Source organism: Nothobranchius furzeri, chromosome 15 (genome assembly GCF_043380555.1).
Source record: "Nothobranchius furzeri strain GRZ-AD chromosome 15, NfurGRZ-RIMD1, whole genome shotgun sequence".
Taxonomy (NCBI): domain Eukaryota; kingdom Metazoa; phylum Chordata; class Actinopteri; order Cyprinodontiformes; family Nothobranchiidae; genus Nothobranchius; species Nothobranchius furzeri.
Window position 1 is genome coordinate 25,075,288 of NC_091755.1, and position 23,945 is coordinate 25,099,232.

At 41.0% G+C, this 23,945-nt stretch overlaps 4 protein-coding genes and 3 non-coding genes across 13 annotated transcripts; 3 read left to right on the forward strand and 4 right to left on the reverse strand.

Moving 5' to 3' along the window:
- Positions 1–1,830: 1,830 nt before the first annotated feature.
- Positions 1,831–4,804, reverse strand: si:dkey-109j17.5 (zinc finger BED domain-containing protein 4). The gene is made up of 5 exons (XM_015967953.3): positions 4,456–4,804; positions 3,996–4,247; positions 3,664–3,923; positions 2,987–3,581; positions 1,831–2,899 (listed from the first exon to the last, which is right to left on the reverse strand). The coding sequence occupies exons 1-5, from the start codon at positions 4,603–4,605 to the stop codon at positions 2,057–2,059; spliced, it is 2,100 nt and encodes a 699-aa protein (XP_015823439.3). The 5' UTR covers positions 4,606–4,804; the 3' UTR covers positions 1,831–2,056.
- A 1,360-nt stretch (positions 4,805–6,164) lies between these two features.
- On the reverse strand, positions 6,165–7,948 carry ccdc115 (coiled-coil domain containing 115). Its single transcript, XM_015967952.3, has 5 exons — positions 7,723–7,948; positions 7,239–7,342; positions 7,038–7,150; positions 6,784–6,960; positions 6,165–6,592 (listed from the first exon to the last, which is right to left on the reverse strand). The coding sequence occupies exons 1-5, from the start codon at positions 7,840–7,842 to the stop codon at positions 6,393–6,395; spliced, it is 714 nt and encodes a 237-aa protein (XP_015823438.3). The 5' UTR covers positions 7,843–7,948; the 3' UTR covers positions 6,165–6,392.
- Positions 7,949–8,255: 307 nt separating this feature from the next.
- On the reverse strand, positions 8,256–8,327 carry trnae-uuc (transfer RNA glutamic acid (anticodon UUC)). The gene has a single exon. It is a non-coding gene; the product is annotated as a tRNA-Glu (tRNA).
- A 362-nt stretch (positions 8,328–8,689) lies between these two features.
- trnah-gug (transfer RNA histidin (anticodon GUG)) lies at positions 8,690–8,761 on the forward strand. Its single transcript has one exon. It is a non-coding gene; the product is annotated as a tRNA-His (tRNA).
- Positions 8,762–9,295: 534 nt separating this feature from the next.
- Positions 9,296–10,715, forward strand: ebp (EBP cholestenol delta-isomerase). Its single transcript, XM_015967951.3, has 5 exons — positions 9,296–9,462; positions 9,684–9,981; positions 10,055–10,091; positions 10,178–10,308; positions 10,378–10,715. The coding sequence occupies exons 2-5, from the start codon at positions 9,687–9,689 to the stop codon at positions 10,596–10,598; spliced, it is 684 nt and encodes a 227-aa protein (XP_015823437.3). The 5' UTR covers positions 9,296–9,462; positions 9,684–9,686; the 3' UTR covers positions 10,599–10,715.
- Positions 10,716–10,892: 177 nt separating this feature from the next.
- trnaf-gaa (transfer RNA phenylalanine (anticodon GAA)) lies at positions 10,893–10,965 on the forward strand. The gene has a single exon. It is a non-coding gene; the product is annotated as a tRNA-Phe (tRNA).
- Positions 10,966–11,967: 1,002 nt separating this feature from the next.
- fkbpl (FKBP prolyl isomerase like) lies at positions 11,968–15,691 on the reverse strand. Of its 7 annotated transcripts, none has more exons than XM_070545112.1 (4): positions 15,562–15,691; positions 13,281–13,430; positions 12,917–13,191; positions 11,968–12,793 (listed from the first exon to the last, which is right to left on the reverse strand). In XM_070545112.1, the coding sequence occupies exons 1-4, from the start codon at positions 15,608–15,610 to the stop codon at positions 12,152–12,154; spliced, it is 1,116 nt and encodes a 371-aa protein (XP_070401213.1). In that variant the 5' UTR covers positions 15,611–15,691; the 3' UTR covers positions 11,968–12,151. The 7 variants fall into 7 exon arrangements, with proteins under 7 accessions (XP_070401213.1, XP_070401214.1, XP_070401215.1 ...); XM_070545113.1 differs by having other exon boundaries at positions 12,917–13,200; positions 13,329–13,430; positions 15,562–15,689; XM_070545114.1 differs by having other exon boundaries at positions 13,329–13,430; positions 15,562–15,688.
- Positions 15,692–23,945: the final 8,254 nt, after the last annotated feature.

The window sequence follows — 23,945 nt, forward strand, 5'->3', positions numbered from 1 at the left end:
CCTGTTTTATAAATAAGAGTGCAGCATGTCCTGGTGTGCATGCCCCCATGAGCGATCAATCTCTAAAATCGCCCTGCATCAATACGTCGCTCTGCTGAGGCCACCACGCGTGGGGGTTGGGGAAAGATTGGCTGGGTGAGGGCGTGTGTGTTTGTGTGCAGATGAAAAATGTCTCCCTGCACTGCAGATATAATAACTCGAGGCAGGAGGGATGTGGAGGAGAGAAGAGGGGGAGGGCAGTTCAATTACAATTACCTCCCTTCTCTCAGTCTTACTCTCTGCCAAGTAATTCATTTCAGAGGAAATTACCAATAGGACCGCGTCCCACCCTAACTCGAATGGATGAGCTGCCACAGCCGAGTGGGTGGGTGGGGGTGGGGGGTGGGGGTTCAAACAACTACACACCCAGGGAGAGAGCAGAAGACACATGTCTCACAGATGAACACACACACACACTTACACAATCACAGGACACCCTGTGGTGATAATCATTAGGATCACAGCAACCTTTGATCATTATTATGTTGTTTTGTCTCCCACAGATACATTTGCTATGAGAATAGGTTCTAAGCAAAAACTGTTAACTGCTTCTACACTGAGTAAGTTCTCTAAACTGTTTCAAACTTACACATTTCAGTATACTTGCTGCCTCGTGTTAGTAAAAATAGCCCTGTTTTCTCTCTTGTAGCAGAGCAGCTGTGTGAGCTTGATGATGAGGGGGAAGAAAAAAGCAGCTCTGTGGGCTGTAACAGCTGCCTGCTGACTCAAATTTTATTTTAATTAAATTATTGCAATTACACTGCCTCACTGGCCTATCCCTGCCTAACAGAGATGCTCTGCATAAAGACAAGCATGCACTGCTGGATGAAGCAGTCCTAAAATGGGATGTTAACGTGTGTAATGGCAAGGACATTTCAATCCCTCAAAGTTAGAACATTAAAAAAACTGTTCATCTAAAAAAAATAGAACTTGGTCTTACTAGTATGAACAGATTGGATGTACAACTGATTCACTTTTAGAATCAACTCAATTGAAGACGGCAGCCATGGCCTAACCCTAACCCTAGGAACACAAAGATGGTCACAACTCGGTCAATTTAGTAAGTACTGAACTAATACTTGTTGTGTTAATAGCTGAGAGTCACGCTAGGCACATGATACAAGATCTTTGACCGTCTCTGTTGGTCTCCACCGTGTCTAGTTGGCCCCCCACACCTAATAGACCGGAACACAAAAATGGCGATAATTCAGTCAATCTGAAATAAACTGAAAAACAAATTTGAAGTGGGGATAACGCTTCGGAGCACATACTTGCATCCTCAACAATCTGGTGAGATTTTGCCAAATCACACAACAAAGGGCTATTTTAATTTCAAACTCTGGTACGAAGGGGGTGAGTGGACTGCATTTCTTTAGGCTTGTTTTTAAAGCGTGTTACAGCTAATAAGCATGTACACCCATCTATGCCAACCACACACACCTGTGTGTTTAAAAGTGAAACTCATTTATTTTGAAGCTCCTGTGATGAATCACGCATACACAGAGGGAAACAATAAGTGGATGATGCATGAAAACAATGTCCAGAAATTGATGTCATTCTTGAAAAACGACACTAAGTAAAGTAATGACAGCCTGTGGAGTTATTGTACATGAGTGGAAATAAATGAGACGCTTCGGTGCACATTAACTGCTGGTGCTGCTACTGCAGACAGAAGCCGTCTTCTGTGTTGTGAAAACAGATAGTGGATGTCCAGGGACCCCGAACAGGCTAAACAATGTCAGAGTGAATGCTTTAGTATTGATCTGCTTCCAGCTGCCTCAGTCAACAGCATGTGGGTGTGACAGTCTGCGAGCAGGCAATCCACCCTGAGACTCATCTCAAAGAATAAAAACGGGATGTTTCTTGCAGTCTATAATAATAAAAGAGCTGCAGTATAAGCACTCATTCTTAATTAGGTAAGTTTCCTTTGAGAGCAACAAAGATTTAAATCCAAGAAGTCCCTTTTGTCAAGGGGAGAAGAAAAATCCTCCAGTTGTTACGATTAAATCATGTAGCTCTAAGTCCATAATAATCTGTAGTTGGCTTTGAGGTAGATGAGTGTCTCCAGGTTCTTTGGTATGACATGGCCTCTATCTGGTAACAAAAGGCGTCCAGCTGTAGTGAAAATACTTTCCACCACTGTGCCACAAGCAGGTATGGTGAACGCTCGTTTAGCCACTTGGGCTAGCAGTGGAAAATCGATAGCTTTACGGCGCCAGTAATGCAACACGTCCTCATCTGTGGGTTCCTCTCGAAGGTAGACAGCCAACTCCTGTTCAAGGCTTTTAGCTTGTGTTGCAGGTCTCTGCTTAATGAACGAGAACAACTTGCAGGGTCGGGAGAGTGAGGAGACTGGAGAAGGTGCCAAGACGGGAAGAGTCTGGGACTGAGGGGGAAAGTCTTTGTTGTGATCTGCTGAGGAGGAGGCTGAGGAATGCTTGGATAGCTCCTCTAGAAGAACTTGTCTGTGCCAGTCTGGGTTGCTGCTCCATGTTAGCTTAAACTGGGGATCCAGGGTGGTTGCAGTGATGTAAAGCGGGTTTTCTAGGATAGGCAGCAGTAGGCGCTCCAATGACTGGCTCAGGCCTAGTAGGAGGGCAGGGCAGTGTGGTCCTGGCGTCTCTGAGAGATGCTTACGAAGGCCAAGAACACAAGGCAAAGCCAAACTGATGGACACATGTCTGTCTGCTTGAATGTCTGTTTGTCTATCTCCATGGACCATATCCCAGGCCTCTGTGAAGGGCTCCAAAGTGTCTGTGAGCTCCCTCAGCATGGCTCTCTCTGTGCCACCAAGCGCCAACTCCCCTGGACCGCTCATCTCTTCAAGGAACTCCACCGAGTCCAGCAGACGCCGAAGTATCTTCATCAAAACAAGATAATTGTTAAATGTTACCATAAAAGAAGGAGTATTCATTTTATTTCACAAGACTGTAAGAGTATTACTTGCCTTGAGCTGTGTGGCCCAGTCTTTTGTGGCATCAGGAATATTCTCTGGTCCTCTGGTCATCAGCCCATCAAACACCCGGCCGAGTTTCTCAGGAGGGACAGCTGAGGTAATGTAGTTATAGAAACGAGCAGCTTTGGCTAGCGAGGAGGAGATCTGAGGACAGGAGTGCAGTCCCTCTCTGACACACTGTTCCAGAGTGCGTGAGAAACAGTCAACCCGACTAACACCCAAACCCTGCTCCCACGACTCCTCCCAATCTCCTTCCTCCCCACAACCACCGTGGCCATTCCTGAATCCTTGGTCTGCAACACTGCCATTGTTCTCCACCTCTGTGGTATCTCCAACTTGGCCGTTAGTGGGCACAGGTGGAACCAGGAAACCAGGAAGACAACACTGCCTTGTTGTTGCTGCTGTTGGGAAAGGGTCGGCAACAACACAAAACGCTCTTCCCGACACGCCGTGAGACTGACATACTTCTTCAAAATCTGCAAGCACGCGGCTGTCAGAGCTGCCGCCGGTCAGAGGGAGGCATGCTAGCAGGGCGGAGCGCATCTGCCAATCAGATGCAAGATAGTGGCAGGTGACACCAAGGTATCTGTAAAGAAAGACACAAGTGGGCTCCTGAGAGAGGATTTTTTTAGAAAGTATGTGGGTTATTTTTCATTTCACCTCCCTACCCAGAAGTGCGTTGAGTTAAGCTGCTCCAGAGATCCAAACTGAGACTGAGGGCTTGTGCTGATGCCAAGGCCTGACGGGTGGCCAGCTGGGCCTGATAGGCGTAAGCTGGAAGGAGCTGACCCTGGATGTAGTGCTGTGACTCTGGAGTGTAACGTGGCTCCAAGAGTTGGAGCAACTCTCTGAAGCCTTGATTTTCCACTATGGAAACTGGCTGCAGATCACGCACGATCATCTTAGCTATCGCCTCAGAGATCAGAACCTTTGGTGGCAAAATAGAACCCACATTATGCTTTGTGCAACTCATTTCTCAACAGATAGATTGTAACTCTACCTGACGGGGGTCATGTCTGTCAAACTTGGTGAGCCCTGCTCCAGAGCCTCCTCCTCCTGCTCCCCCATCAAGAGTCCCCACTCCTCCAACACCTCCTGCAGATCCCCCACCTCCTGCTCCAGATGTTATAGGGAGAGTCAAGCGGGGGGGTCCTCCATTGGTAGTGAAACCGTGCAGGCAACCAGAGGAATAACCCTCTCTCTTCATATCCTTCCTTTTCACAAAGTCATCATACATAGTTGGGTGCTTACGCTGGAAAGGTAGAAACAGGACAAGGTCATAATAATAAAGTAGAAATCTTATTTTTCTGGGGAACACTAAACTCTCCTAGCAGAGAAGCAACAGCCTGTTCATAATGCTGATCCAGCAATATACTGAAATGCCATTTCAGCTGATGCAGACAAGCACTGAGCATCATCTTTTTATTCTAATTAACAAATAAACATTTTTTAAACAATACCTTGAGATGAGTAACAAAGTTGGATGTAACGCTCCGTTTCGCCTGGATTCTGGTTCCACAAGCCTTGCAATTGGACTCGATTTTACCATTTTCACCTTCAAACACAATATTAAAATAATCCAGAATAGACACCTTCGAAACTGACGCCATCGGAGCCGATGGTGATTCCCCCGCTTCAGTATGGTGTCTGGAAAGTAGCGATGACTGAGGGGAGTAACGTGGGGAGTCAGACGAATCAGCCTCACCTCGACTCCGATCATGAGAGCAGGCCGGCGTGTTTACATCGGATGTACCTCCACCGACAGCAGCAAATTGGTTTTAAGGAATCCGCGTCGCGTGCGCATCCAAAATCCGCCACGATGGATCTATAAAAGCAGCTGCAGGTGTCTGCAAACGTAGAAAGCATGATCGGGGAATCAGGGCACATTCATTCGAGCTCCCTGCGCTCCTCATCCACCGTCCGGACACAAGTGACGGGAGGAAGCACGGAGAGCTTCACGGAGGCGGGATCAGAACCAAACCAAACCAGGAAGTGCGTACAATAAACAGGAGTTTCGGCTCCTAGTTCGACATTTCCCGGTACCGTTCGGATCTGGAAGGAGTGATGAGTTTTTTTTTTTTTGTTGTTGTTTTTTTTCCTGATGGGAAAATATTCAAAATAATGACTGGATATATTTTTTGTCCTGGTAGATAAAAAAAGTAATTTTTCTTAAAAAAAAACTACTTTAAATTAATTTTGGATTATTAATGAACTGGAAATTTTGGATTAAAGTTGAAATTTTGCTTGAAGTATTTTAACTTTTCAAGTTAAAATACGAAGCGTTTTGAAAAGCATTATGCCAATTAATTAAATATCATAAGACCCAATGTGGTAATGGCTGAAAACGTTGTAAGTTCTTGACAATTAAAAATTGCGCCCACATTTTAACACACATATTAACACACATTTCTTTCAAAAACTGTAGTTTTTGCATCATTACTGATCCCCTGCTTCAGCCCTCCTCTCCTTGCGCAAAGGCCTCAAACTCTGGTGTTCCTGCAGACTCAGAGTTTCTGCTAATCGAAACATTAAAATAATTATGTCCCCCCCACTTTTTCCAAAGTCAAGTTTTGACCCCTGCACTATTTACCATCCAAAAACAATATTACTTTATATAAAATTAACACTGGTTGAGCTCTAGGACCAAGCAGAAAACAACCGTTTGTGTTGAAGCCTCTTTCCCATTAGAACAGACTGTAAAGATACCCCCACCCCCGTGTCCCCCCACTTCTAAAGTGAAAATTACGTCCATGGTCTGGAGCGCATAACGATCAGAGCTCTGCACCTCTCAGGTCAAAATAATCCCCAGAGTCCACATAGATAATTTAATATAAGTAGAACCAGGATCGTTTTGGGCTCCCTCTGGGTGTCAACTGAGGGCTTCCAGGGGAGCGTCATCCTTTGGGGTGAGCTGGGATCCCTTTAGCTAATAGCTCACCCATAATTCCAACCCTGCATATAGCACAAGTTGGTTGCGAGAGTTGCCGAATCCGAGCAGCCAGTTGCTGGAACGGTCCTTTCAAAATAAGACAGTTCGCTGATCTTGCTCCGGCAAGATCCAGCTCAAATTAAGCACTGATGACACCCTTTAGTGCATGTTTAAATTGATTACATATGGGAAATGCCATCGTTGCATAATTACTCACTGCGTGAAAAAGGATGTAGAAGATTTGAGCAAAAGCCATTTTAATAACACTTATTAAAGCTGGACCAGTCATTGAACAAAACAAAAACACGTTAACATAAGGGGATATTTCAAGCCACATTGAAATGTTTTATACATGTTAATAACTGTACAACTCCATGTGAATAACTTTGATGTAATAATGTTACATCTGTGACTATCCCTTCTAATTACAGCAAGAAATTATTTGATGCATCAGTGAAACCCTTTGATCTATTGGCTCCCTGTTGACGATGGAACTTTGGTGCCCTCTTGCTCAGATACAGCAGAAGTATTAGATTCACTGCCGTGATCAGCAGAGTCTCTGAATTGTTCTCCTGGGGCCTTTTTGTTTTTTAAACCGTCCTTTAGCTCTTCTCTTGTGTTTAAAACCGCAATCTGGAGAGCTGCAATCTCAGCAGACAGCTCCATTACTGCAATAAGAGAATAGTAAACAGAATTTTCATTAGCATTTAGCAAATGCTTTCACAAGCACGCAACAACCTTCATGCTTATAAATCCCATTCAAACATAAAAGAACATCTAAAAAAAAACAGATTTCATATGCAAAGTACTTAAAAACATTTGCATAGTATTGACTTACTTTAGAAATTAACCATCATACCTTGTATGAATGATGACTGTGCATGTTTAAGAGGCTGCGGCACCAAAATCCCAAACCACTTCAGGGGGTCTTGCTGAGGATTGTGGTCTCTTCTCCAGGCAGGAGCTTTCTGCTCGCTTATATCCTCACTTGTCTTCTTTTCTGAGATGATTTCAGTCTTTTTTCTTTGCCTTACACCTGTAAAAACATGTAGTATGATCATTTGATAAGAAACAAGTAGATGACACATTTTACCATTAAAATTTTCTGTTGACCTTCTTCTCGAGGTCCAATATCCTCTACAGACGTCAGGTCCTTTACAGACTCTTCACCACAGGTTTGAGGAGACCTTTCGATGCAAAATTCCACCTCATCGTTGTCCAGGGTTCTATTAAACACACAGTAAGGGATTGTTTTAAAATAATATTAAGAAGTGTCCAACGGTTTTTTGACAGCATTTATTTTGCAGTCCTCACCTAACATGAACATGAACCAGTGGCTCCATCTCATTTGCATACTGAAGTGGTGAGACTTGTTTATTTCCCATGGAATATCGTGCTTTGGACATGGTGAACCATCCCTAAATGGTTAAACAGGTAGAGAAAAGAAAGTTAAAACAATCAGTTACAGTATTTAGATGTAGGAGAAAAAAACAATCAAGCTAACCAGTTCAAGGGTGATTTAAACATTTGGTTTTAGCTTCAGAAATGCAAACATGTCAATAAACGTTACCCCATAAAAATAATTTTGTTTACCATTTTTACTCGATGTTCTCCTGTTGACATATATTTGTAATAAACTAGATGAATGTTTTGGCATTTTGAATGAATGATGACTGATACATTAATTTGAACACGAAGTTCAAAATAATGTATTTTTTAAAATGTAAACAAATGAGGACAGACATCCGAGTATGCCTAATCCCTTTCTAAAATGTGAAGCTAGCTGAATAATCTTTACCTGCTCGATGAGAGAATTCAGAGAGGTTCTTTTCTGCTCCAGTAACTCAAGCTGGTCCATAAAACGGAGCAGTTTGTCGTCCAGTGATGGAGAAGACTGCTCTCTTCCAGATACACCCATGTCGAGTCTCTGAAACAAGTAAGAAGCGGAGTTTTTAAGGTCGTTAGCGTTAGCGGCAAACAAGTCTGAGACAAATGTAGCTTCCGTAAAGCGTCACGTGACGCCCACAGTCACGTGACATTTTTAACATCCTCTGGGGGTGTAAAAGTTTATAATTTCATGTCATGAACCTTAAAGGGTTATTACTTTATATGTATTATTTTCCTAAGAGTTGTCATGAAAAGTACCTATTGTGTAAATAAACAGTTTTGCAACTAGATGTTTTAATTTAGCTGTGCTGGTTTTAGCTGACGATGAAAACACAGAAGTTGTATTTATTGTTAATGTAAAGGTAATATAATAAAAAAAAAGACATGCGTAAAAGAATCGGATTGTAGGAGTGCCAAATAAATACTTTGCACGAAAAAAAGCTGTTCCCATACCGGGAGTCGAACCCGGGCCGCCTGGGTGAAAACCAGGAATCCTAACCGCTAGACCATATGGGACTGTTGAGCCGGTAAACAGATGTATGTATAAATGTGCTGTTTATGATCACTGACCTATCTTGTCATATAGAGTTGGATGTGTGTAAAGGTGTAATGGGCCTCTGGCAGTACCTGTTGGGCAGTACCTGTTCTGTGAAAGGCGAGTTGAGCGTTTTATCCATCCTTTTGTCCAGCCATACATTTTATTTTAATGAGTTTTTTTAATAATCATTTTTGCACAACCTGATGTATCCTGTTTCATTTTTCACAAAAATTATGATTACAGATACTTATCAGTAAAACATATTTGCCAGTACTTCACCTTTTAGCTCACATTCATAGAGCTGTATTTTGACGTGTTCACACATGTCCCCCTGTAGCTCGCCGTGATCGTATAGTGGTTAGTACTCTGCGTTGTGGCCGCAGCAACCCCGGTTCGAATCCGGGTCACGGCAGGGATTGTCCCTGACACGGCAAGGGTGGATACCTTTTACTTTATTTTCTTTTTATTTTTGCTTATTTACAGTTTAATTAGTCAATTACACTCAGTACAGATAATAACATTAATACATTTTCCTACCGGCATATGTTGTTGTTTGCGTTTTAAAAATTATTTTAAACATGTTGTCAGTGAGTATCAATTTTAACTCTTTATGTCGTGTCTTGCTTTTATCCTAAAGCTTTAATTTAGTTTTGAACATTATTACAAACGTACGATAATTATAGGGTTACTTCTGTTTATTCTAGTTGCACTTTGTAGGAAAATGACGGAGCTACAGAAACAGAAATAAATTAAGTGGCCTAAATGTTTAAGTTTACAAAAAAAGTTACACGAAAATTTACATGTTTTTGTCGATTCCACCCACCTGGATTTAGACTTTAACCCTGATTTTGCATAAAAAGAGGAGAGGGACTTTGAGAGTACGGAGGCGCTCATTGGCAGTTGTCAACAGCGACGTCCATGTTCCGAGATGAAGCGCCAATCAAATGAGTCGGCGCATCGTGCGCGCCTCTAGTTCTACACATGCAGCAATGTCATTGGTGTGTGTAATCACAAGGACCCGCCCAGATCAGACAGAGTTCCGCGTTTGAGTTTACATGCCCTAAAGTGCACATTTCAAACAGGTAGAATAAACTGGTAATAATATCATCTCTGGTAAGTTCAATATCTATCTATCTATCTATCTATCTATCTATCTATCTATCTATCTATCTATCTATCTATCTATCTATCTATCTATCTATCTATCTATCTATCTATCTATCTATCTATCATCTATCTATCTATCATCTATCTACTCTGTCATGATCTATGATCATGACAGAGTAACATGTGATTTTTGATATTGACAGTATGTTCATTCTATCTTCAAACAGACGATGTCTTCTGCAAACAAAGTTCTGCATCCTTACTGGCCAAGGGATCTTTTGATTCCCACTTATGTGGAAAACGACAGATCAATGTCAGAGATTCTGGCCTTTCTTTTTTCTGTGTCCGGGGTGTTTCTACTGGTGACCTGGCTGATCACCGGGGCCAGCGGCAGGCTGGGAACGTGGCGGCGTCTGTCCATCTGCTGGTTTGCAGTTTGTGGTTTCATCCATAGTGTCATTGAGGGCTGGTTTTCGCTGTATTATGACATCTTGCCAGGAGATCAGAGCTTCCTTTCGCAGCTGTGTGAGTAGCAACCAGCGCTTAAAGAAATGTGTGAACTGTTTTGAGTCACTGTGCTTCATATTTTCTGTCTCAGGGAAAGAATACTCCAAAGGTGACAGTAGATACGTAATGTGAGTACATTTCTTGCTTTATAAAGACAGTTTAAAATTATAAAATTGTTCCAAAAACAATGGTTATTTTTCCTTTTATTATCTAGAGCTGACAACTTCACAGTTTGTATGGAGACTGTGACTGCTTGCTTATGGGGGCCCTTCAGCTTTTGGTTGGTGTATTCCTTTTTAACCAGTAAACCCTACAGATTTGTTCTGCAGCTCATCATCTCATTAGGTAAGAGATGTTTATTAAACTACCATTCATTCGGTGAGTATTTCTTCATCCTATCTGCGTATCCCCCAGGTCAGCTGTATGGAGCAGTGCTTTACTTCTTCACAGAGCACAGAGATGGCTACGCTCACAGCGAGCTGGGACATCCAGTCTACTTCTGGTTCTACTTTGTGTTCATGAACGTGTTGTGGATCGTCATTCCTCTGGCCCTAATTGTGGATGCGTGGGGTCACTTATCTGCAGCTCAGAGACATGCTGACAGCTCAAAGGCCCAAAAGAGTAAAAGGAAGTGATCAGCAGGAGGCAGAGGGAAGGCAAATCTAAATATTTGAATAGCCAAATAAATGTAAGCAAATAAAGTTTTATTTTTGCTGCAAGATTTTTTATGAAAATAAACATTCACAATATTGTATTTTGTTTGTTTATTACCCGATCTCCTGGAATGCTGAACACACATACAAGCTATGGATTCTAGAATTAGAACTCAATGTTTGTCCGCGGGAATTCAAAACTTAGATAGAATGGAAACATTGTTGCATGCTGATATAATTATGTAAACTGTTCTGTGCGGGGTTGTTCATCACTGCGCCGAAATAGCTCAGTTGGGAGAGCGTTAGACTGAAGATCTAAAGGTCCCTGGTTCGATCCCGGGTTTCGGCATTTTGACGCCGCGAAACACTTCAATGAATCTGGTGACATCTTGTGGAGATACAAGGAATCAGCAGCTTTTGGCATTTGCCAAATTGCAGGAACATTGGCACCAATTTATTTAGCTTTCTAGTTTTGGCCATTTTTTGTTTATAAAATAACAACAACGGTCTCTTTCCACTTGTCTAATCATACGTGCATTATAAAATCCTTTGGAGAAAAAAGAAACTGCCAAAGTAGTGCTCTTTTATAAAAATAAATAAACCATGGGTCACAAACAACCCAACTTGGGTTATTTTTATCCCAAGTCACGAGTTAAGAGGGACCAACTTTTTTTCTGAGTAAATTTCACCCAAAAATTTGGGCTATTATCATCAACCCAAATTTTGGATTGTTTTTTTTTTGGGATAAGCAGATAACCCAATACAAGGGTTGAAATAAACCAACCATTTGAGTTCATCAACCCAAGTTTGGGGTTGTTGTGTTTATGAATAAATATACGTTAGAAAGCTAGCAAGTTAGCAACCCTCGTGTACTAATGGTGGACAAGTGAACGTCAGTAGTGGTTCGTTGGCAAATGTTTAAGCTCGTATTTTAGCTAGTGTTGGCCACCACACAGGCACAGACGAATGAAAGGAACGCCAGTGTGAAGAAAACAGGGACAAACAGTAAGAGAAAAAGCACTCTGACGACTTTGCTCACTTTAGTTCCCCGCCTAAGCTTCCTCGTTTTCCGGTTTTCTCATTGACCAGCAAATTTCAAAGAGCACTCCTGCCACCCACTGAAGTGGAGTGGGAACCTTACCCAATTATTGGGTTAACCTATTCACAGACTAACAATACAGTCCAAACACCCAGAAATTTGGTTAACAAGTACCCTATAACCCAATACACGGGTACAGCTTTGAATTTATAACCTAGAAAAACAACCCAACATGAATAACCCAGTAATTGGTTGAAGAAATAACCCAACTGTTTGTAGTGTGTGTGGACACCATTAAGGCAGCAATCTGAGTTATCTGTCAAAACATGTTTAATTAGGTAAAAGGCTACAAACTGAACAGCTCACATTTATTTTTTTTCACATTTAAACTGCAACTCAAACAGTCACTATTACTAATTTCCTTCAAAAATACAACAAACTTGTAAATGCACTTAAATTTTGCGACTAAAACACTTCCGTTACCAACACTGAACCTTCAGCTAAACATTTTACTGAGTCTGTGTCCCAGCTGTGCGTTTCTCTCTCTCTCTTTACTCGTTATCTCTTTAAGAGCCTTCACAGCAGCAGGCAGATCTGGTTGTAGCTGCAAGAGTTTTTTAAACGCCTGCTTGGCCTCCTCCAGTTCATTTAGGATCTGGCATGCCTGACCCAGTCGGTACCAGGCCTTACAGGTACCGGGCTCCAGCTGAGTGGCTTTAGCAGCACTGGCTCTAGCCCGTTCTGGTTGGTTCAGCTTCAGCTGGCACAGAGAAAGGTTTGAATGAAGCTCGGCTTTGATAACTTTAAGTTTGCTGGGTGAAGGAAGCTGTTGCGTTTCTCCTTCCTCTCTGATTTGAAGCTCATCTCTTTTAGTTTCTAGACATCCACAAAGAGGGATGAGGAGTTTGAGGGCTCGACTGTAGCTGTCTGAAGCTCCCCACACATCCCCGCTCCTGAATCTCACTCCACCTCTCTCCTTGTGTGTCTTCACCCACTCCAGTTTTTCACTGGCAGACATTTCCCAGGACTCTTTTCCTGGTGTAATAGACTGGAGTTCAACAGTTGCACGTAGTGGAAGGTTTTCATCTGCAGGTTGGTGAACAGTTTCGGGTCCATTTCCAACTGGAGTGAGCAGAATCTGAATAATAAAAGACAGACAATTAGACTTTTATTTAAAATAAAGCAGAATTGACACTTCATTCCAAATTTTATCAAGTCAAAAAACAATATAATAGGTGACAGACTTTGATGCAGCCCTTACCTCACATTTCTGTCCTGCTCTCATCCCTTCCAAGCACGCTTCTGTGATGTCACACAAACCCTCCCCGAGTTTCAGGGTTAGCCAGTCGCCCACTGGGACCTGCAGAACAGAGTCTTGACTCCTAAGAAATGGTGTGACGGACAATTTGGCAGCATCAGCATCTTCTAGCTTCTCATCTGTTCTGTCAGATTCTGGACCCTTTTCATCATCAGTCAGGATCTTCACTCTGACTCGGCACAGAGAGCCCAAGCCTGGACAGTTACTGGATAAACAAGCTGAAAAGACTGAAATTAATTATTTGAGCTAGAATTGTGTTTAAATCTGTTATATTCTTAAAAAAATGCATATATACTGAGCATCATACAAGTAGCATCTCCAGTACTGGAAGCAGCTTGTTGACCACTCCGCTCACGTTTTTGCTGGACCATCCAAAGACCTCTGGGACACACGGACACCCACGAGGACACATCAGCTCCATCATGATCACCGTGAGATGTTCCAACAGGTTCCATCACTGTGTTCAATAAAAAACATGGAATCGAAAATCCACAAAAACACGTTAGAAAACCAAAACTAATGAGGGCGAAACGTTTCATAGAAAACATGAAAGTTTTTGTCACTGAAACTATTTTTTATATAATCACTGCTGAAATGTGCTGTTTGAAAGCTGTGACGTATTGCAGACATTAAGCATGTACTGTTTACATGTATCTTTTGTTTTCAACAGATATTTGCAAAAAACATAATTTAATCATAGTCAGCTTTAGCTTATAGTCTAAAGTTTAGTTCATCCATGCGTGATAGAGGCTTTGTTAGACTGACAAATGATTATCACCAGCTTTCTACCAAGACGCCTTCAAAATAATGTTTTAAGCTATCAAATGTGTACTATTTTGTTGTCACCAAATTAGTAAATGTTTTCATTTTGTTTACAAAAATTACGATATTCAACAAGTTACCGTTACGTTCGTGAGTTTTTAAGAGAGAAAAATCACAGTTATAACCACTCATGCTTCTAGAGGGTTTTTGTGCCTTTATACTTTAGCTAAACGTAGCAACTAACAAACATTAGAGGGTATATCAGACATTTTTTCTGCAGAAAACTACATTCATTTTAATAGTCGCTTAATCTAACAAAACAATACGATTCAGAACATCCACCTCACCCTGCTACAGCAGTCAACAACAACACACCCCGGTAGATAAAAGAAGAAAAAAAAAAACCTACCTTTTCTTCTTCGTCTACTCTTTTTTCACATTACCTACTATGTGAGAAAGCACTACTGCCACCTATGGTGTAGGAGTGGCATTACATTATTTAAATGACTTTTTTTTTTTTTTTTACTGCTTAGCTACAAAATTTAGCTAATTTTCGTCCTTTTTTTTAATGTTAATCACAATTGTAACCAGTACGTTTCATATACCCTGGTTTCCAGTAGCAGGTGGACATAAAATCAGGACAATTTTGATGTTTTAAAATTAATACAAATGAGAGAAGACATTTTCCTGGACACACGGCTTCTTAAATTCTGCAGTTTGATAATATTGTTAGCAAAAAATTTAATTCAGATGGATTTTTGATTGCTTGTTACTAGTTTGCTTACTTACAGTGTTTGCTAATTTCACCGCTAAACTCAGATTAAGGATGAGTAATCCAAAGGCAGGCAAGGCAAGGCAAGGCAGTTTAATCTGTATAGTACATTTCAAACACAGGAGCAATTCAATGTGCTTTAAAACTAGCATTAAATGGCACAACAACAAACACGAGAACACAAATTAAAAATATACAGAGACCAAATTATAATTTTGAGCTAAAAGGAAAAGACAGAATTAAAGTTGAGCAATTACATCACAGATTACAGTGGAGACGACGCAGCATAAGAAACAATTCATTCAAAGGTTGATGAGCACATTAGGGTTTTAAGTTTGTCGTTTAATAACACTAGAAGAATTGTTTTAATAGATAAATATGCAGGTGAAAAATACTGCATCCTGACAATAATAAAAAATATTACTAAAGTTTCAACTCGTGTTAAATCCAGCAGGGGTCAGTCTTCCACAGTAATCCGACAGAGTGCTCTGTAACATTAAAACCACTACAATGAATGCTGCTTAAATTTTGTAAACACTCCATAGTTCATGCCATCATCAGTTCTGCTTAGTTGCATGCCCTCACACTGCTCTCGTGCATTCAGTTAAAAGTGAAAACAAAAGCAGAATTGAGGTTTTTATGAGAGAAAACAATATAAAAGATTTTATAAAGTTCAATATTGTTGCAAAATGTTTGCAACATAAAGAATTGATGAGTAACTATGTGTGTATTTGAATGGTTTCGTAATGTATTTAAGATAATTAAAAAAACAAAGACTTTATGACTCCTGTTTTTTTTATTACTGAAGTTAATTTTGCTGAAAAAACAAAGCTAAATTTATGTAGTTAGATTTATTTGCTGGATCATCGTTTTTAGGTTCTCAGGAGAAGTGAAATCATCACAGCTGTCACCAGGTCAGAAGAGGGTAATAATCTCAATAGATTGGACATTAACTTATTTCTAAAGCCAGTTTTGAAACTGGTGAGAATTAACCTAGACACAAAAGAGAACATAGAATTTGTAATTTAAAGATTAGAATTGGGTCTTTTCATACCACTACCGTTTCCTTCAGCTCCTCCAGCCCACTTTCTCCCTTGGCCCATTCTTCTTCCTCATGGATCCAAAACCCTTCCCAGCTGGCCTATTGTGAAACATCATTGAAGGTTCACATGCACAAAACCCAGAGCCCACAAGCACTTGATGTTCCCGAGGAGGCCGCCGCAACCTGCCAGTTGAAACATCAGCAGCCAGAGCTCAAAACTGCAGAGAGGGTTGGTGCGACCGCCTGCTACTTTCTCTTAGGGATCCAGCCGGCGTCATTCAGAGAATAGGTGAAAGATTCCTGCAGATAAAAGAGATGCACTGATTTATAGAGCTCTGAGCATGGCTAACATTCCCTTTCTGCATCACACACACACACACACACACACACACACACACACACACACACACACACACACACACACACACACACACACACACACACACACATACACACACACACACACACACACACACACACACACACACACACACACACACACACACACACACACACAATAACTGGAGTAAGTTTTTTGGAGTAAGATAGTTGAAAACTTAGATTGCAATTAACAAATGAGAACTCTTTGAAGACAATGACAAGACTCCTTCAGGGTCATGCATTAGACAGTTTTTGAAAATGAGACTTCCCTACATGCAGGAAAGTTATAAACTAATCAAATATTCAATCAGCCAGAACATTTTTAATGCTGGAGGTTTTCAGGTTAAGTGGAGATCAAGGCTGACCGTAAAGGTAATCACACTGAAACCAGAACTAAGAGAGACAGATCGACATCAATAAATGGTGCAATAGTTTCTGTATCAGCTTCAAACTAAAGCTGCTTTTATAAAGATTAATAACAAAAAGTAGACATTAAACTCTCATAATTCAGACTGATTGCCTGCAGTTTCACAAGAATTAAAATACGACTTCACTCCTCTGTTAGCAGTAGTGGAGCAGAGCCTGCCAGTTTGAGGCCGTTTATCTACATTAAAATGCCACAGAGAGACTGCAAAGGAAGAAAAAAAAAACGGTTAAAATCCCAGAATGACAAGACATCAGAGAGCAGCAACTTTGGCGTGGCAGTCGGCATACACAGATGCTGCACACTCTAGTCAGTCAGTCTCTTCTGAAAGTGTTATGTTTTTACAGCTGTGCATCAGCCGCAATTAAAATGTAAATGGTGAGTGTGTTTGTCTCTGCAAATCAGAGAACAGGGTGCTTTGTTGATCAAGTTACAGATTTAACTAATGTATCCAATTGTATCAAATAAAATAAAAACAGTTTTTACATTGTTGACATGTATTCAGCCTCTTTCTTCAGCATAAATGCAACATTGTTTATTTTGCAGGAGGAAATGAAGTGTTACATTAAGAAAACTAAGTGGAAGGGTTTCTCAGAGCACACACAGGTTCTTTCTATGCCATCTCAGTTGAACATGTTAAAATCAAAGCATCCTAATGTGAATGTGCCCACTGGCAACATGGGGGGGGGGGCACCTAACATAAAGCATGGGCAAATGTGTTTCATGTGGAGCATCAAAAGCCTCCTTAAGTCCAAGAAATTGTTCCTCTGGAGGGCAGTTATATATTCTAACTGGTACAGCTTGAGCAGGAACTCAGTGAGGGGAGGAGATGGCTATCTGGAGCCATGGGGCACATGGGGGTGGGGGTGGGGGGGTGGGGTATGTCCACAACTGAGTTAAATTGGGGTCTGACTGTGAGGTAGCGTGGTGAGATTCTTAGGACAGTACATGTTTTCAGTCGTGTGTGTGTGTGTGTGTGTGTGTGTGTGTGCGTGCGTGTGTGCGTGCGTGTGTGTGTGTGTGTGTGTGTGTGTGTGTGTGTGTGTGTGTGTGTGTGTGTGTGGCGGGGGTGGTTCTGTGATTAGAGACAGTCACTGTTCAGCCTCTGCACGCATATTAGCACACATCTGGATGCACTTTTACTCCAACAGTTACACCTACCTATGTGGGCCTTGAATGTCATCTAAGGCTTGAAGATAAAGCTGACCACATCAACACACACACACACACACACACACACACACACACACACACACACACACATACACACACACACACACACACACACACACACACACACACACACACACACACACACACACACACACACACACACACACACACACACACACACACTCACACACACACACACACACACACACACACACACACACACACACACACACACTGGTTACACGCTACAGTATCTGTGTCAGATGATGCAGCCTGTGTGTGGGTTTCATGTTGAAGCTCTGTGGACATATCCATAAAGATTTTACTGCCATGCTAAGGTGAGGGCTCGTCTGGGAGGTTTAATGCTGTACAGGTGGAACCCCCGCCTCTCCTCTTTAAAGAGCAACTTAACTCATCATTGTCAAAAATCACCGGAAGAACGATGAGTTGAGGTGTTAGATCGAGGTATGAGGTCCACAGAGGGGGGGCAAGCGGCTCTAATTCAGGCCAGCCTCTGGTCAAAGTAATACTCTGCATCAGTCTGTTAACTCCAGCTCTGGGGCACTGGCTGTCAGGTGTGCCTGTCAGTTGTACTCAGTAGGTTCGGACCAGCAGTGTCAGTCATAAAAGGGTTGTTTATCTTTTAAATAAGGATACGGGTTAGTTTCACTGACAAATAGAAATGTTTTTATTCTTCATAAAATAGAATCAGCAAGGCTTTGGAAACAGTTCACTGAAATTTTCTGTATTCGCATGACATCATCACATGATAGGTGATTCATCAGCTGCATGTCCATACATTTTAAATCCTAGAGTTTCATCATCTATTTTCTATCAGAAGCTAATGTGGAGAATAGGTGTAGGTGACTATTCTCATGTCCAGCCTGCATGAAAAACTCAGAGTGACTGATTATAATCATAAATAATAATTAGAAAATGTTTTTTTCTGTGAAGTTGACCTTTAAGGACCAGTGGCATTATCTTAAATCAATCGTGAACTCAACAGGAAGCCGGTGAAGATCACCCAGTACAGGAGAACTATGATCATATTCCCTTGTCCCCATTATAATGCGAGCTGCTGCATTCTGGACATTCTGTAACAGACCTTAAGCGGACTCTGGCAAGCCAATTTATAATGCTTTACTTTATAATAAAAGTAAAAAAAAAAAAGGTCAAGTGGAACTTAGGCCTTAACCAGAAGTAACATTAGTAACCTCAAATGTATTAAAATGCATAAGAAACCAATAAGAAAACTTTTCACAAAGTTAGTCCTGGAATTCCCACTAAAGATGTAGTTTAGATGTGTTTGATAGCATGCAGCCTCAGACGCCTCTGATTTTGGTAAAAAAAAAAAGGATGTGTTCCTTTAAGAATCCTGTAAAAGTTCAGGCTGCTCATTTTAGAGAAACGATTCTGATTTCCAAACACACTACAGCCCGACATTTTATGCTCTTAGAAAAACGCTGTTGACTTGTCCTTATCACGAGTGAATGGGGCAGCGCTTCACTTCTGTTTCCAGAGTGTGTGCATATTTTTATGACCTAAGCCAGGGGTAGACAACTGCTATTGCAGAGGGCCAGTATCCAGCATGGTTTAGTTCTTTCCCTGCTCCAACACACCTGATTCACCTGTTCAGCAGCTTGTTAATGCTCTGCAGATGCCTGTTAATCCACTGCTGATGAAATCAGGTGTGTTGAAGCAACTAAACCATGCTGGATACCAGGTCTTGGGGGAAAGAGTTGTCTATCTCTGGCAAAGGCAGTGAAAGGGTCTATAGATAACCTATCAAGGCCCATATGGTGTGTGTTTTATCATTTAGCTTTTACAAACCATAAATCATAATGTGAGGTTATTTCTACGTATTGAACCAAATGTCTTACCTTCAGACCATCGAAACAGCATTTGTCAAGACATGTGACCCTCTGTTGGTGGTCCGTGTTGGACCACGGTAAAACCAGAAATGTCACGTGAATCATTTTTTTGTTTTGTTTCTGAATTTACAGAACTCCTCATATCCCAGAGAAAGAGGCAGGGCGGTATAAGGAGTGGGCAGAGCAGGGCAGCCCATCCATTCTAGTCCAACATGCGGTGGGCAGATGTACAGCTCTGCTCTCAAAGTACAAAAGGTTGATCTAAATAGGAGCCAGCTGATCTTGGCTTTTTCTCTTCAGAACTGCTCATCTCCTTGTCTGCTCCTTCATCTTTTGCTCATCTTTATGGGCCGCTATCACCAATCCTCTCACATCGTTGATCTCCGACCTGGTGCTCATACTTTTTCACATCTACACCCATCGCTCTTTTGTTCTGCTCTGGCCGGGTGTATGTGTGGCAGATCTCAGGGGCGCAGGTAAAGTATAAATCTGTAGCGGCTCTGACATCTCACAGTCTCTGGTTCCCATTTGGTCTCATGCCCTGCAATCCGTCACTCCTGCTCTTCTCCCCTCTCTCCTTCATTGTTCTCATTCTGGAGACGTCTCCAAAGCCTTGAGAAATTTTTTGAGTTGCAAAAAAAAGAAATAACTAAAAATGAATTTCATGTGTTTCACAAACATCCACATCCAGACCAGTTGATGTAAAGTCAGATCAGCTCTCCTTTGCATTTTATTGTATCTTGTACGCAGCAGTGTTAAACTGGCATACATGTTTAAGAATGACATGAGCCAACTTAGAGAGGATTGCTGCCGACAGCTTCTAGCAGGGCACCGAGGGGAATGGGTTCTCTTTCAGTTCTTTCATCTGGAAGCATATCGGCGTGATCGGCAAAGCCACTTATCGTGGACATGTGTTTCTGTGTGCTATCGCTCTGCTACAAGCACAAATACACACAAACACACAGGACAGGGAAGGGAGCATCTGTTTTAAATCACTCACAGAACCAACTACTGATAAGGCAGTCTTTGGGATTTACAAGACCCTTAATTTGATGTGCATGCAACATTATTTCAACTCGGTTGCAGATGGCTGCTTCTCTTGAAGGTTGACCACCACTGGGCTGAGAATGGCCAGTTTAAAGCTTCCACATCTGTAGAGAAAATGTATCATAATCCATGCATCTATGTTTTGTGGGCTTTAAAATGAAACACATCATCAAAGTCAAACAAAAGATGGAGGTGGTGGCCATGCTACATGAGACTGAAAGAGCCAAGAAGTTAAATCACGAGGAGCAAAGAGACCACCAAAGAGGTCTTCTGGAACAGAAACACTCATGTATGATCAGGTTAGGTTGATAAGGGAGGTCTGGCATTCATCAGATGGTCAAAGTAGCTCGGGGTCTTGTTCACGAGTGAGGGAAAGATGGAATGCAAGTTCTATGGGTGGATTGGTGCTGCATCTGCAGTGATGCAGTGATGCAGGAGTTGTGCCGGTCGTGGTGAAGTGAGAGCTGAGTCAGTAGGTGAAGCCCTCGATTTACTGGTCGATCTGCGTTCCTACCCTCACCTATGGTCACGAGCTTTTGGTAGTGACAGAAAGAACGAGATCACGGATACAAGCAGATGAAACAAGTTTTCTTTGCAGGGTGTCTAGGCTCTCGGTTAAAGAGAAGCTTGGTCATCTGGGAGGGGCTCAGAGTAGATCTGCTGCTCCTCCACATCAAGAGAAGCAAGTTGAGGTGGCTCAGGTAGTTGATTAGGATGTCTCCGGAGATTCTCCCTGGTGAGGTTTTACGGGCACGTCCAACCAGGAGGAGACCTAAAGGAAGACCCAGCACACGCTGGAGGGACTCTCAGCTGGCCAGGGAACACCGTGGGATTGCCCTGGAGGAGCTGGCCAAAGCAGCAGGGAGAGGGGAGTCTGGACCTCTCTGCTTAGGCTGCTGCCCCTGCAACCCAACTCTGGATAAGTGGATGGATGGGTGGATGGGTCAAAGTACATACTCAGAGAAGATAAAAGAACAAACTCCTCCACTTGACTTCCTGTTTTCTGCTTCTGAGCTGAACTCATGGGTATTTTCTCTTCTGATGATGATGTCCACTCCAACACACACAGTTACAAACAAAAATGCTTTAACTGTGTGTCAGCGATAACAACTTCTCAATCAACGAGTCACAGTACAAAGAGAGCACCACTCATCCATGTGTCACCAGACTCATTCGGATCTGTTTGGACTTTTGAGGCTGTAGAGGCTGTCTGGTGTGCGTTCACCTGATTATCTGCATACTTCTGTTCATACATCAGAAACCATCATTTACATCCTGTTGATAAACCTTCCTCAGCCTCCTCAACAGTAGCAAGGTTCCATATCAGCTCTTGTTGATTCATGGGCTCGTTTCTCATCATGGGAAAAAAAACTATGCTTGAGACCCTTTGAGAATTATTTTCACAATAAATCTATTAACTGAACGAGTTTGTGGATTTTTGACGAATGGTTTTTAAGCCACATATGTCAGTTCTGCCATGATATATGGCAATGAGCTTTCACATCGCAGAAGCTGGAAATATTAAAAATAGATATATGATCAAACACAACAGATGCATATTTTATAAAAGTTGCATAAATCCTTTTGTTCCTGTATAAAACCTCAGAGCCAAGTCTTATAAATTCAGAATCATTTTGGTTTGAACTGTGTTGAAGAAATCTGATAGAAAAGTAGGGATATTTCAGCTTTAGACATCTCTGATTTGTATCCTTCCACAGGATACAAAGCTTAAAAAATATATGTAATCGGATTTAAATTCAAAACTACTTTAATAAGGGGAATTAAATGTTGTTGTAACTCACATTCTTATAGATAAACTCTCAAAGGTTGTGTTACACTGCACGTTATTTATAAGTGATATGAATGTATTTACCTGAGAGAAGCTGAAAGTGATAAAAAGATCTCCACACTTGTGTGCTTCATGGAGTTTCTGGGAGAAATGTAAAAAAAAAAAAATATATATATATATATATATATATATATATATACATATATATATATATATATATATATATATATATATATATATATATATATATTTATATATATATATATATATTTGCCACAAGATCAAATTAGAAGGCAAAAAACCCCATTTTTATTAAAATTATCAATAAGATGTGATAATCCCATACAAATATGAAATATCAATCTGATTGATCTTTGAATGTTTAATCAGAAGATTCTAGTTAATTTACTTATTCAGGGACCATAAACACAATTCGTATTGATTCAGACCGAGTCAAGTATTTAATTTATAAAACTGAATTTATTTTGTTTTCCTAAAATAATGATTATACCACAATGTCATGACAGAATAAAGATTAAGACAGCAGAGCAACAATCAAATAAAAAGGAAAATTGCAAAACACAGCAACAGACACATCATACATACACACAAGCTCACAATGCCCCCCCCCCCCCCCAGCACAAACCCCACAACAGAAAAGATCAAAAACAACCACATGACTTTATACAACATACAGACATAATTTGTAACATATGCAAGTGTTCCGAAGGTGATCAACCAAAAAAAAGCTGGTCATTGTGTCATAGACTGTATAGTGAGCGGTAACGATGTGCCTTAAGGTAGTCTGGATAGTTAAAGTAATAATTTTTCTAAATAAACAAAGACCAAGGAAACTGCCTCCTGGCAGAAGGTGCAAACTAGGATAACTGCCCATACATCGAACAACACTTAATACTCATGGACTCGCCTGTCTTGACTCACGACAGGGAAGGCGTTTGTTGTTTTGTCCAGCAAACAGTAGTCAATGTCCTGACTAGTCAAAGCTAACTGTGGAGATAAAACATCCACGTTGCAAGTCAGTGGTAGAGTCGTGTTGCTGTTATCCAATCCAAGGTGAGATTTATTCCCTCTAGAGACCACTGCAAATATATTGATTAAACAACTAAACCAAACTTTTAATGTTTATTAAAAAGTTTACAGTTTTTACACGATAACTGGCTTTTAGATAGATGTAAATATTGTTTCTGCAACACATTACAATAAGGGTCCCTTTATTAACATTATTAATGTTCCCAAAAACTGTTAACTATTAAGTCTCCTTAAGGTTAGGACAAAGGGACGGGGGGCGCTTAATAATGCATTACTTAATATTAAGATTAATATTAAGTAGTTGTTTATTTAATAGTTTATTAATGTTCAGTAATGCACTACGTGGCGTTAATAAAGAGCCCCTTATTGTTAAGTGTTATCATTGTTTCTTTTTTAAAGTGCGCTGGGCTCATTCTTGCAGCCCTGTGTGCAGCATTCTCATTTAAAACCAGAAATTGTCCCAATATGTTGTGTTTGGATCAAATTAATATCCCTGATTATTGCATATTGTTCAAAGAGGCATGCTTTACTAAACACATTATTCTCTATGCACTCAGTAGAAAGTTATTTTTTATCAGTTTTTACTATTAATGGTTTTATTGATCTGTGACTATAATAATAATTATAATAAAGCTGGTTATTGTGTCATAGACTGTATAGT

Bases quoted from the DNA above. Each gene is read 5' to 3' on its own strand.
- si:dkey-109j17.5 (XM_015967953.3), bottom strand. From the start codon at position 4,605: ATGGCGTCAGTTTCGAAGGTGTCTATTCTGGATTATTTTAATATTGTG. The intron at 4,248-4,455 runs GTATTGTTTAAA...CTACCTTTCCAG, and splicing joins ACTTTGTTACTCATCTCAAG to CGTAAGCACCCAACTATGTA. The intron at 3,582-3,663 runs GTAGGGAGGTGA...CTTTCTTTACAG, and splicing joins TTAACTCAACGCACTTCTGG to ATACCTTGGTGTCACCTGCC.
- ccdc115 (XM_015967952.3), bottom strand. From the start codon at position 7,842: ATGGGTGTATCTGGAAGAGAGCAGTCTTCTCCATCACTGGACGACAAA. The intron at 7,343-7,722 runs GTAAAGATTATT...TTAACCATTTAG, and splicing joins TGAATTCTCTCATCGAGCAG to GGATGGTTCACCATGTCCAA. The intron at 6,961-7,037 runs GTCAACAGAAAA...ATGTTTTTACAG, and splicing joins TATTGGACCTCGAGAAGAAG to GTGTAAGGCAAAGAAAAAAG.
- ebp (XM_015967951.3), top strand. From the start codon at position 9,687: ATGTCTTCTGCAAACAAAGTTCTGCATCCTTACTGGCCAAGGGATCTT. The intron at 9,982-10,054 runs GTGAGTAGCAAC...TTTCTGTCTCAG, and splicing joins GAGCTTCCTTTCGCAGCTGT to GGAAAGAATACTCCAAAGGT. The intron at 10,092-10,177 runs GTGAGTACATTT...TTTATTATCTAG, and splicing joins GGTGACAGTAGATACGTAAT to AGCTGACAACTTCACAGTTT.
- fkbpl (XM_070545111.1), bottom strand. From the start codon at position 15,610: ATGGGCCAAGGGAGAAAGTGGGCTGGAGGAGCTGAAGGAAACGGTAGT. The intron at 13,201-13,280 runs GTATGATGCTCA...AATTAATTTCAG, and splicing joins CAGTACTGGAGATGCTACTT to TCTTTTCAGCTTGTTTATCC. The intron at 12,794-12,916 runs GTAAGGGCTGCA...TTTATTATTCAG, and splicing joins GAGCAGGACAGAAATGTGAG to ATTCTGCTCACTCCAGTTGG.